Raw genomic sequence first — 12,892 nt, 5'->3', positions numbered from 1 at the left:
CTTGTGTGTTGCCTTGGAGTACAATGATTTCTGCATTCTTTATTGCAAATTCCAATAGTGCAGTAGTTTTTTGATGTTGACTATCTGCTAGGCTCTAATAATTATGTCTCCCAGCCCTCTCTTATATTCTGGAAAAAGCAGAAAAATCAGTTCCTTTCCAGTATGTTAGGAAAAATTGCTAAATGGTTAACTTCAGCTTGAGAAATTGTATCCACTGTGATGCCAGTTTTGAGCATTTAGGCTGGTGCCAACATGTGATGATGAAATACAACTGATTATGCTATTTCTGTTTGTTATTTTGTGCTTGGAGGGCAGTGATTGAAGATGATAAATAACGGATTAATTGTTGCTTAGAATAATAATTTGAACTATCTTGTGACTCTTGCTGTATTGAAGATACAGGTGAACAGTGAATCCTAAGATTCAATCCTAAGCTTAGGATTTTACTTCTCTTTCTTCCTCTTCTGTCCAGGTGAAAGTTGGTGTACACACAGCTGAAGGAATGGGCACAAACAAAAAGGTTGCTAAACGCAATGCAGCTGAAAATATGTTGGAAATTTTAGGTTTCAAAATCCCTCAACCTCAGCCTCCAAAACCAGCATTAAAGACAGAAGAGAAGGTAATATTCTTCGAATACTGAATGCAGAGTGTAAACAGTAGCAGCTTTGCAAGACAGTAGAGGTATAGTAAAGCCATGCCTTCTCCAGTGGTCAGGAAGCCATTCTGTTGAGGTGACTTCTCTAAACAACTGTATTTTGGATACATCAAGGATTCAATTTTGCAAACAAATCAAAGTCTCATTAGAAGACTGAATGAATGTATTTTCCAGGGAATGGTTCAGTATGCGAATATTTGATTGATGCATTTGGTCTTAGAAACTGGCAAACATGCAGGGTATGTTGTGTATTGGAATCTGTGGGTAGCTTTATTAGTAATTTCAGTCACAAGTTAGCAATAGTTTTTTATTCTCTTTAGTCTCCTAGCATGGAAAGAGCCTTGCATTCTTGTCTATTGATTCAGCAGATGTGAAGTTAAAATAGCAAGTCTTGTTTTCTCTTTTTCATGTATGTGTCCACTTGTTTCCAATGCATTCATATTGTTACCAGCAGTATGAACGTCGTTTTAAATGGCTGATTATGGGATCTAGTTCTCAATAGCTGTATTCCTAATAGCACTTCAGTAGATGTAAATGGCTTTATTCGTTCAATAAGAATCACTGAACTTGTCTTTTCTTTATAAGTATATGAGAGTAGAGTTATTTGAATAATAATTCTTCAGTAACATTTTGACAAGTCAGACTCTATACATTTTGAAAACTTTAACGCTGGAGGGGAAAAAAGCTTTTACCTTTAAAATTGTTTGAGCTCGTTTCTTTATTTTTAAGACACCAGTGAAGAAACCAGGTGATGGAAGAAAAGTAACTTTCTTTGAGCCGGGTTCTGAAGAGACTTCAACTAGTAAGTAACATTACTGAAAGAAGCACGGCCTCCATGCATTTCTCAGTCCCTTCAAAAGCATTATTTAACATGCTATAATAAATAGAAGTGCTGGGACAATTTCTGTGTGAGGAAAAGGTAGGGAGAGGAGAGATCAGTCTCTTTGACTTAGGAGAAAGTTTCTCTGGTATAGAGCCCTCACCTGATGGGAGCAGATTCCCTGGAAATGTAATGCGATTTCTGTCAGCCGGGGTTAATGTTCCAGGTTTGGAGGAAGAGTTGCAATAAGCAAGCTCTGCATTGGTGGTACCTTTCTTCTCCTCAGGTAATAAAGAAGACGAGTTTAGGATGCCTTATCTCAGTCATCAGCAGCTTCCCGCTGGAATTCTTCCCATGGTCCCTGAGGTTGCACAGGCTGTAGGAGCCAGTCAAGGACACCACACCAAAGAATTCAATAGGGCAGCCCCAAATCCTGCCAAGGCTACTGTAACAGCAATGATTGCTAGAGAGCTATTGTATGGTGGTACTTCTCCTACTGCTGAGACCATATTAAAAAATAACAACTCATCAGGCCATGTGCCCCACGGACCACTTACCAGGCCCTCTGAACAGCTGGACTATCTTTCCAATGTTCAAGGAATCCAGGTAAATGTTCAGTTTCCAAGAGTTCTTCCAGGGCTATCAAAACTGACATAAGTTGTTTTAAAGCATTTTAGTTCTGCTGTTGACTGATGTTCATGTAAACACTTTATCTACAAAATATACTGAGTTCTACTTTTTTTTTGTTAATTTTGTTGTTAAATATGCATTATATACTAATTCTGAGGCTCAATTCGGTGCTGGTGTGTAGGCCTCTGAGAAGAACAAAAATGAAAGTAGTGTTTTCTGAAAACTGTCATGATGTGGGAACATAATGTGGATTAGTACTTGGCTGGTCTGAAATCAGTTTTTCTGAAAAATTGATGCTGCCATAAACTGTGCATTTATTTAGGGTTAGTCCCTTTCATTAGAATCGCATTTAATTTCCTATATTGATGCTTTATTGATATTTTTCTTAATAATAAGAGCTCCATCAAAAAGTGTAACAGGAAAAAATTCAGGTAGCAGTGAGCAGAATAAAAATCCTAGAAATAATCATTATGTAGTAATTGTAATTCAGAAGGCTTCAGAGTTCTTGTGATTACTCAAAATTGTTATTACAACGGAAGTAAAACTCAGAAGTAAATGGTTCTGCTGGCTGGCAGATAATGAGTAGAGTTTGGCTTCATATGTTTAGGCATATAATCTTTAGCAGTTATAATGTATTATTGCTCATACTCGGTTAACTGAGAAGAACTAAATAATTCTCTTTTCTTTAGGTTGAATATAAAGACTTTCCAAAAAATAACAAGAATGAGTTTGTGTCTCTTATAAACTGTTCCTCTCAGCCACCACTGATCAGCCATGGAATTGGGAAGGATGTAGAATCTTGTCACGATATGGTATGATGAATCTTACTGAAACGCTTTCTTTTTTGTCTTCAGTGAGCTGTGGGATGCAGCAGATAGAACAGGATTTTGTTGCTGCTGGATAATAATTAAATGCTGTACAATTCCCGGACTATTTTCGTCAAATACATCACAGGTTGCTAAAATAACTGATGAATAATATCAGCATCTAATTTAAGTAACCTTTGACATGCTTAATATACGCTAATAATTTTGTTTTACAGGAAGTACATTTTTTATCTCGGTATTATGGGCCCTGAACACATTTTGAAGAAAACGTATAAAAAGGAACTTCTAAAACACAAAAGCACATAACTTTTTTTTAATTTTTCTTAATGGAATGGGCTGATATCTTATTTGAAATGATAATTCTTAGATTTATATTATTACCAAATTTTCTGCTGGAGTGGAACCCAAAAGGGAACGAAATGCAATAAGCCATTAAATAGCAGAAGACACTCTAAATCTGCTAAAATCCATTTATGAATAAGGTTGTCTTATTCACAGTAGCTGAAATATGTTCTGTGAAAGAATAAGTCTTCTAGAGATTGAATTTTAAGTGATCTGCTATAAAAGACATTACCTATTGTTAGCCATATGTACACAGACTACTGTAACTTGGAAGAAGATTATTTCCTTTGGTGTCTAGTGGTGACAGACTAAGGTAAGAGTTTGTAATATGTAAATACATGTAAGAAAACTGATTTGACTGATTTTTAGACTCAATGTTTTTTCCAGTAATTTTATAATAGCTGTATTTTGTTAGAGATCTCTTTGAGCTTTGTCACTGAGATTTGATGCCTATCTCTATATCCTGCTGTAAAAGAGCTCCTGGAAGACTAAGCACGCAAGTCAGTGTAGTAGGTGAAGGCAAAAGGACAGCAGCATTCAAGCTTAACCACTGTGATTTGGTAGATGTGAGAGCATTCCCATGTTCAGATGTTCAGCTTTCGCTAAAGCACGTGCCATAACTAATAGGGTGTTTTGAAGAGGTGTACCTGAAATTGAACAACACTGAAAAATCTTTTCAATTCTTAAAGGAAGTAACTTCTGCATAAGCTGTGCCACATTAACAAAATGTACTTCTGTATGTGGTTGTGTGCCCTGTTTGTCTGTCTTTGATATTTTTGTCTTTTTTTTCTTATTCTGTGGAGGACTTTTTGATTCTGTGTATTTTAAGGTCCTTACCCGAGTCCTGTACAGTTGGAGCCATTATTAATTTTGTCTTTTGCCATGATATTAATAGTACTGCTGAACTGATGTTTCCCTGTTGCTAAAACAAATGCTATGGGGATCCTCTAGCCACTGTACCATTCTCTTGTTTATTGTAGTAAGATGAAATTCTACACCATTTAATATTTTCTGCCGTAATTCTGATCCTTAAAAAATATACTGCCAAAATTAGAATGCTTACTTTGAGTCCCAGTCCCCACTTCACTAAACAAATGAAATGAACTCAAGTTGTTGAATGTTACTTATTTTCTTTAGGCTGCATTGAACATTTTGAAGTTGCTGTCTGAGCTGGACCAACAAACCACAGAGATGCCAAGAACAGGAAATGGACCAATGTCTGTGTGAGTGTGACCCATTGACTTTCCCTTGTATTATTGGAAACATGTAACCCTAAGATAAACAAATAAAACATGAGGGTTTTTTTCTTTGCCAGAGAAGTTAAAATACCAAGGGCTGTTACCTTGCTGAGAAGGACGAGAGGGTAGGTTTTATGATCCAGCTTGTAATTTTCACGTGTCAAATGCAAGTTATTAAGCTTCATGTTACAGCAAGTGGATAAAATGTGATGGCTGTGATACACAGGAATTTTGACTGTGATATCTCTGCTTGTTACGTAGTTACATGTGTTTGTAAATAGTGTGATGTTTTCCTGTGGATTTAAGTATTAGAGCAGCCTCTAGAAATTCCCTGTGTGTAAATTGTAATCTCTGTTTAGATTTCACAGCTTGCTCACAGAAGAAATGGTGGGAGGGGAAGAGGGAGGGTGATTTGTAAATTTGTCTTTTAGCAGAAAAAAAGTGGCTTTTTGTTCTGTAATTTAGATAACAAACTACCAAAATAGTTGAATCAGCAAAGTACTGATTGATTAAAAATTGAGGCCAGTTGCATGTAAGCAGATTGTCATCTGCACCTCAAATCCTTTGTATCAGATTTAGAAGTGTTTTGTTAGTGGAAGTGGTGTTTTATCTCATAAGTAACAGATGTTTCCTCATTCGTAGATGTGTGAAACAAGAAATGGAAAGTGATCCTCTTCTCAAACCGGCTAACTCAAACACTTTGGGACAAACACTGGACAGCACTGCCTAAAAAGGCTTTTGACTGGACCCAAACATGAAAGCACCAGAGAAAATCAAATGCTTCCTATTAATGTAACCTGTTTTAGAGTGCTACAGTCTTTACAACCTACTGTAGTGTCTAAATCATAACTGTTGCTTTTTCTTCAAACAGTGATAAATTTTTAGTTTCATTATGTTGTTTTGATTGAAATGACACTATAAATTTTTCATTTAAAAGTTTCTTAATTGTATCTAGAACAATAGCACAGTTTAGAAACTTTGTCTTCTGAGACTGACATGTTATCTGTGAACTAACTTGGGAAGATCATATCCATGTATGTGGTTATTTTGTTTTTATTGAAATAGCAAGTTTCTCTGCAAACCAATTGTGTGCCCACCATTTTTAAGAAGTCCAGAATTTTCTCAAACCTGGTGTAATTATCCAACGGTTGAATGAATTATTACACTTCAGGAATTTTAAACTTCGATCATATTTGGTTAATTTCTAGTTTCGTTGAGTAGGGGTATGGGAACTTGAATGCAACGTGACTTCAAGTGATCTCTGATCTGTGTTTTAAGGATTGTGTGTGTAGATGGCACACAGCTCACTGCATTACAGGATATGATCTCAATGTATAAAAACCGCAGATTGATTTTCCTTGAGTGCTTTATACTGTTTAATTACATCTCCATGTAGGGCTGAAAAAAATTACCTATGTTTATATATAAACTGTGTTGCTTTTGATGTTGTGTTATTGCGCACTGAACTGTGTGCAATAAAGTATTTGCATATGGTCCAGGTAAAGCACGATAGCCTTGCAAGTTAAGTACTGCTTCAGTTCATTGTTTACGCTGGAATTTTTTCTCCCCATGGAATGTAAGTAAAACGTAGTGTTTGTCACCAATAAATGGTAATACTAAATTTTTTTGGGGGTTAATTTATTCTTGTATGCCACTACAGGGGCTGCTTTTCTATAGGATTTGTAATGCTTGTGATATAGTCCGGGCGGTATTGTAAAGCTATGGCGTAACTGTACAATGATTATCAACAACATATAAATAACTGCTATTTAGTGATGTGGAGAATGTGAAAAATTGGCAAGGTCGAGGAGATTCAAAAGTAATGTAGGTACATCTTGTAATTTGTGCCACAGTGTATTAGTGCAACTGTATTCATGGGAGCTTAAACTAACCTTGTGATTATGACAGGAAGCCTGGTGCAACAGGTTGGAATGATTTTTCTCTAGTTTCAAGTTTCCTCGTTTGCTTGTAATTTGAGTCATAACTTTGCCTTGCACTTAGTAATTCTGGGGAAGTAGTGCTTTAAAAAATGAAACGAAACTTTCCCTCTAGCAACAGAAATTGGCACTGTGGGCTGACCCATGGCAGTGTGTCATTTGGATGTGAACTATGTTCATGTGTACTTAACTGGTAATCTGTAGCAACACTTCTTATATGCAGTGTGTATAGTAACTCATCGTAGAAAGCAGTTACTGCACATGTAACTCTGAGCTAAATGTCTCAGCCTTTTTTATTTGCATTATCAAAAGCAATTGGGCTACATTAACTGCATACCAAATTTGATGGAATCAAGTTGGTTTTGATCATTATAAGCGCAAAAAACATTGTAAAGGTTTTGTTTTTTTTTTTAACATTTGTAGAACTAAATGATGTACATTGAAAAATTAAAAGAAACTTGCTAGGCTGAGGCTTTGTATTGCAAATTCTTACAACTTGTAAGCTATTTATCAAACAAAACTGGGAAACAAATATCACATCGATAGCAGTGTAGATGGTCTCCCTGCACCTATCTGCTGCTACTTAGTTTTCTCTTTGAATGGATCTTCTGGCTTTTTGTAAGTCATTTGTTGATAATGCTGTTTCCTGTGAATTTTAAGGTACTTTGCCACAGGTGTCTCTATTTCAGTGCTCATAAATGCATCAATGATCATAGAGGTGCTGTCTAAGAGAAGGTTCTTTTTGTGAAAGACCTTATAGTAAGAGCCACGTGATGGAAGAATTCATGGCCATGTGTGGATTCTAGGTAACACAAGTGAGTTCTAAATAAGTGTGGGGTTTTTTCTAGAGCACTATGGTCACTTTTTTTTCTGTTGACTCCTCTGTGCTCCAAGCAGCAAGTGCTGATAAGAATGATTGCTTACCATACGTAATGGAAAGGCTTTATATTACACTTTAGTTCAGCTGACACTACAGGATGTTCCACAAAGAAGAGAAATATAAAAAATAAGAACAGAAACTGAGGTAGATAAGAAATACCCTGACTGCAGTAATCTAACAGGCTAGTGTTGGTATAAAGTACACATTTCTGAGTACTAGCAAAGTGCTGTCTGAAAAGACACATCTTTGGATTCTTTCTTCAAAATAATAATCTTTGAAATAATAAATCTTACTACGTTCACTTTCCAGTCTTTATAAAATCTTTTGACTGCAACAGAGTGAGCTGGAGCTTCAGAATGTGATCATCAGTCTACATTAGCTTGGGCTCAGTGCCACACTTGCAGTCTTACCTTTCATTAATGATCCCATTACAAAACAAAAAATGTATAAGGTCTGTTCTAAAACAACCTTGTCATATTCAGATCTTAACTGGCTAATATTGTTTTCCCTCCATCCGATTTCCTCCCTGTTATCTTATTTGACTCTACTTAAATTATGACCAACTTCTTTCATAAATGAATGCATGTTTCCCCGTGTTTCTCCCAAAATATTTGGCAGTATGACTCTACTGTTCTTGCTGTCCCAGAATCTGCTGTATATTTAGTAAACTGTGAAATTCTGCACTCCTTTAGTTGTATAGAGAACTTCCCTTTAAAATTACCATTTCTAAAGGGCAATAAAGAAAACAAAGTACATAGTATGGTACATCACTCTTGTAACTATTATGCTAACAATTGATACAGTGACCTTGTTTCTTTTCAGAATTTATGACATTATTATTCCAGCCTTTCATAGAGCTGGTGTTCTGCAAGTGGAGCTGCTTTGAAGCTGCTGCTTTGAGGTGGAAGAAGGTGATTCAATCCTGATTCCCAAAGGGACAGGTCATTGAATGATAGGAGTATGGTGTGGCAGAAAAAGCCACTGAATTTCAGTCCACTTAAGCCTTTTTAGATCTTTTTAATGCCTATCCATCCTACTTTCAAAAGGAAATACAGAGCACACGAACTGTAAAGTAGCAGCTTGGGATTTTCAGAAAGATTTTGGAAGTATTTTTATGTTAATTTTCTAGTTGTTCAGGTTATAAATAATAGCAGCAGAGACTAGAGAGAGTAGGCAGTACGTTTTCCTTCACCAAAGGAAAAGTCCTATCTGCCAGTACTCCTTGGCTTGGATGGACTCTAGTCTTCAAGTTGTTATTTTCTGGTATTGGAAGGAAAGCACTTATTACTGCTTTCTAAAATGTCAAAGCCTTAAGCCAGTTCTAATGTCTAGCAGCTTTTACATTGCTTTTCTTAAAGTGCTTCTCTGCTTTTGTCAAGTGCTGCACTTTTAGTGGATCTTGTCAAGAGTGATACCATGCCACTGTTTGTTGGAGAAATGCAGTCAAATGTCCCATTTCAATGTCCTGTATAAGAACCTGAGAATTGGCTTTGTAGATGTGCTGCCTACAAAACTTAACAAAGTGAAGCCTTTTCCAGTGCTGTGTTACTGGGCTTAATGATTGCTGTCTGAGTTTCCTATTTTAATAACAACTTGGACTCTCAACATGGTGTATAAGGTGGGTAATTGGATAGCCAAAGTTCATTCAGGAAGTATTATTTGCTTTCTTCAATGGGTCAGTTTGTTATTCATGAGCTGAAAAAGTGCAATGCGTAAAGGGGAATAACTAAATTCATTTCAGGGAATTATTTTAAAGCAAATTATTTTATCTGTTATTAGGAAACCCTCACTTCCCAAAGGATGAGAAACAATTTTTCATGACTTCCACACTGAAACTAATGGTGATGGATCTTGCAAAAAAGAAGAATCTGCAAAATTTATTTTGGAGAATGCTGACCTGTAGGTAGCCACAGTGTGCCCACATAATGAGCAGCAGTGTGGATTTACTGGGATACATGTTTTTTCCATGATATTAAAATGCAGTCCCATATTTCAAATAGTGTTTAGAATGGCATTTTGTTTCACACTTAGTTCTAGTTGCAGTGACAGCGCTATCACTGAAGCTCTTATACTGGTTCACCTTGTCTCAGTTGGACTTCAATTGGAAGGCTGGTGCTTTCTTAGGATAAATCCTGCCTGAATGGACTCAGCCAGGAGATCTGCCACTAGTAGGGCAGTTATTTGCCCAGAGGATTGAGAGCATTCATTTTATTAATGTACATTGGAGTTAAATTTAGATGTACTTGGGATTCCGTTGCAATTACTGTATTATTTAAGGATCAAACCAAAATTCTGTTCTAACTTGTTTGTCAAAGTTTAAAGTAGGATTTTTGTTCTCGTGTAATAATGTATAAAGACAAATGGTGAAGGCTGCAGAAGTGCCTAAGTTCAGGAAGGGGCAGGATGTTTGCGTACCATTTGATGCAATCTTGTTTTGTGAAGCAGCCACATAATTGTTTGGTGCTTTTATTTTGAATCTGCAGATAAACAGAACAAGTGTGTATCAGTGTAAAAGCTTCCTTAAGGGCTTCAGATTAAGAAATACGGTCCAGAGGTAGTTACCAGTCTGAAAATACTCAGCTTAATCTCTTGACTGCAACATGCTGTATTGCTTTCCATTACCTCCTGCTTGGATTTATACACTTACTTAATACTCAAGAACTTCTGAACAAGAACCTGAACATCCTGTGAAAGGAGGTTAGGGAACACAAGTTGTTAAAGCAAAATCTCTAGGATGTTCATTTAATCTCTCTGGATTAGAACTGCATTAAGAGCATACAGATGGTGAATTTTACTTACCCAAGAGTTTATTTTATTCTCAGACAAAATAAATTATTTTTTGTACTGCTAGCAGCATCCTAATGAAACAAAGCGTATTCGACTAGAAATGAAAATAGCACTTTTAAACTGTATTTCCTCTCCTACTTCCAATTTCACAGTATTTTAGCAATCTGCTAAGAGACAGTGTTTCAGATTTTGAATGTCTTAATTTATTTATGCCAAAAATATCCTTGACAGAATGTGCTATCAATACTGTCATCCTAAACTACCATTGTTTCATTACTTTTTTTGTTGTTATTTTTATTTTTTAGAGAAGATATGCTCCTTAAGAAGGCAAACTTGGCTCTGTGCTAAAGGGACAAAACCTCTGACATTTTTCATGGCTAAGTCTAAATGCGAAAGCTGTTTGGGTACAACTGAGCATCTCTATAGGTGCAATCTCCTATTCCCCATTTTAACATGGGTACAATCTCTGAAGTTGCTGTTCTTGAAATTTTAAAATTGCTACAAAGTACATCACAGTAAAGATGTATCTTGTGGCCTGACTGCTAAGTATTGCTTTCATTGTAGTTTTTACACAGCAGATTGGTTTTTATGGAGAGAAGGCTATTTAGCTCTTGCCAAGAAAAAACAATTGGGAAATGAAAGTATCACTGAAAAAGTAAATCCATCAGTAGTTTGTTGTAAAAGAGATTCAGTATAACTTCCCTACAAACTGCCACTGTATTTGCATAAAACGTTTGTCTAGTCCCTTTTAAAGATTGCTGAGTGCATACTGAAGTGCTTATATGCTAAAATGTTGAGCCACTGAGTTACTTTGATTCCTAAAGGGGATAGAAACTTGAAGGAAATGTGCTACATCACATTCACAGAAGTTAAATACATTTAAATAATTGTCTCTTCTAAGCATTCTTAGCTGGCTGTGTTGTGCTTCCTCTCGTACTGTGTGAGTTGAAAAGTATTGTAACGTATTCCTGCACAGTCTTTCAACATTGCAGTTGAGAAGTTTGTCCCATGTAAATGGAGCAACGCTCAGTTACTTTTGCATGATAAAAATGTTCACACCCTTCTCTAAAGTTACTTTCAAGTTGATACCATATTGGTCCATTGCTCCATCTTGTTACGACAGAGCAGTGTCTTATCAATGCCTATGTAAAATTAATTTGCTAATAATAAAAGAGAGTAATCTGTAAGCCATCAAAGCTACCTTTTTCCTCAAAAAACATTTTCTTTAGAATTTAGCCAAAAATTTTGCAAAATGTTACTGGTATTGTACATCAGTAGAAATTATGTCCTCAGTGCACAGCTGTTAACAAGGCAGTTACTCATCTAACAAGCTGTTGACACTTTCTAAATGACTTATCTGAGCTTGGAAAAACTAAAATGTTTTGATCAATTTTAAGGCTGAACCCGAAATAGATGCATTAAATCAGCATTAAACCCAGCCCTGCATGGCTGCAATGATTATATCTTTGGAAAGGCTTGCGGACATAAGAAAATCAACACTGCCATTTCTCTGTATGAGTGTTTTGTTTTGTGTCTGGTGATCAATAGCTACTGACCTCCAAATCTGTTACTGCCAACAGGTCTGAGGTTCCTGCTTCAGTTACAACGTGGCTGTGATCCGTTTATGTCATTTTTGGAGGAAAACCCATGGCAGTCTGTAGCAAGGAAAAAAAAACAAAAGCACAAGAACTTTAATGTGCAAAAGGATCTCTTGCTAAAATTCAGCTGGGTCCCATTTACAGTTCTTGTTGAGTTGTATATGTGACATGGGTTTGCAGTGTAACAAGATTAGTTCTCCCTATAATCTTAAAATGTCCTCCACTGGACTGCCTTTTCATCTCTTCATGTTCTGGAACTTGGATTAATGGGATTGAAATTTTTTCCATGAGACCCACTTCATAAGATGCTTTCTGGAATTAACTGCTTACAAACACATTTTATTTGGAAAGAATATTTTAATGGTAGTTGAATTATATATACTGTTATACCAAACACACTGCAAGGCTTAAGTACAAACACCATATGGATGTCAGTAAATAATAATAGACAAGATGAATAAAGCAAGACAGGCCCATTTGTTTCTGAGTGTTTAAAACATCTTGTAGCTTCCTGAGGCACTCAGGAAGAGCCTTGGCAAACTAGCTGATCCATTCACATTGAGTGTAGGTCGGGGAAAAATACCTTCTGTGTGAATTCAGGGCTGGTACGGGGCTCGTCCTCACCAGATACAGGTGCTGGGCTCACATCTCATTGCGCAGGTCATTTTATAGCTGCAGGATCGCCACGTGCGGCTTTGGCTGGGTTACAAAGCACAGTTCTTTGCAACCCTTCGCTCTGTTACTTAGTGGTAAAATGTTTAATGTGAAGTAATTTGCGTATCGAAGGCAACCTAAGCACAAAACAAGTGCTGCTGTGATTAATCCGTCGTTTGCTTTGGCAAGTTGCTGAACATCCCTGAGCCTTGTTGTTTTTTTCTTTTCAAGAAGAAACGAACGAGAATAATTTATAAGATGGATCGATGCCAGAAGCACGGGGTGCGCGCAGCACGCGCCCAATTAACATTCCTGGGCCTCTCCTGCCTTGTAAAATATTAAAGGCACGGAAGCAAGGCAGACGGGCAGCCTCCTCTCTCCTCACTTCTCGCCGTGAGGATGAGCGGGCACAACAGCGACCCCCTGCCGGAGGCGCCCGGCCTCGCGGGGCCCCTCGCGCTGCCTCAGCCGCACCGCGAAATGGCGGCCGCCTCCCATTCAGCACAGCCCGCCACGCGCCCCAT

General features: G+C 37.1%; 1 protein-coding gene across 7 annotated transcripts in view; it reads left to right on the top strand.

Moving 5' to 3' along the window:
* The window catches only part of STAU1 (staufen double-stranded RNA binding protein 1), a 28,947-nt gene extending 22,028 nt beyond the window's left edge, over positions 1-6,919 (top strand). For 3 of the 7 annotated variants that reach the window (XM_048962686.1, XM_048962683.1, XM_048962682.1), the window contains 7 exons: positions 473-619; positions 1,385-1,457; positions 1,762-2,081; positions 2,795-2,917; positions 4,412-4,497; positions 4,590-4,637; positions 5,155-6,919. In XM_048962686.1, the coding sequence (XP_048818643.1) occupies positions 473-619; positions 1,385-1,457; positions 1,762-2,081; positions 2,795-2,917; positions 4,412-4,497; positions 4,590-4,637; positions 5,155-5,242 (885 nt within the window). In that variant the 3' untranslated portion in view covers positions 5,243-6,919. The remainder of the gene's footprint in view (positions 1-472; positions 620-1,384; positions 1,458-1,761; positions 2,082-2,794; positions 2,918-4,411; positions 4,498-4,589; positions 4,638-5,154) is intronic. The other 4 variants (XM_048962688.1, XM_048962685.1, XM_048962684.1 and 1 more) reach the window with 2 other exon arrangements.
* Positions 6,920-12,892: the final 5,973 nt, after the last annotated feature.

Source organism: Lagopus muta, chromosome 16 (assembly GCF_023343835.1).
Source record: "Lagopus muta isolate bLagMut1 chromosome 16, bLagMut1 primary, whole genome shotgun sequence".
In the NCBI taxonomy this organism is placed as follows: domain Eukaryota; kingdom Metazoa; phylum Chordata; class Aves; order Galliformes; family Phasianidae; genus Lagopus; species Lagopus muta.
The sequence above is the reverse complement of the archived record's forward strand: the minus strand, read 5'-3'. Positions and strand labels throughout refer to the sequence as shown.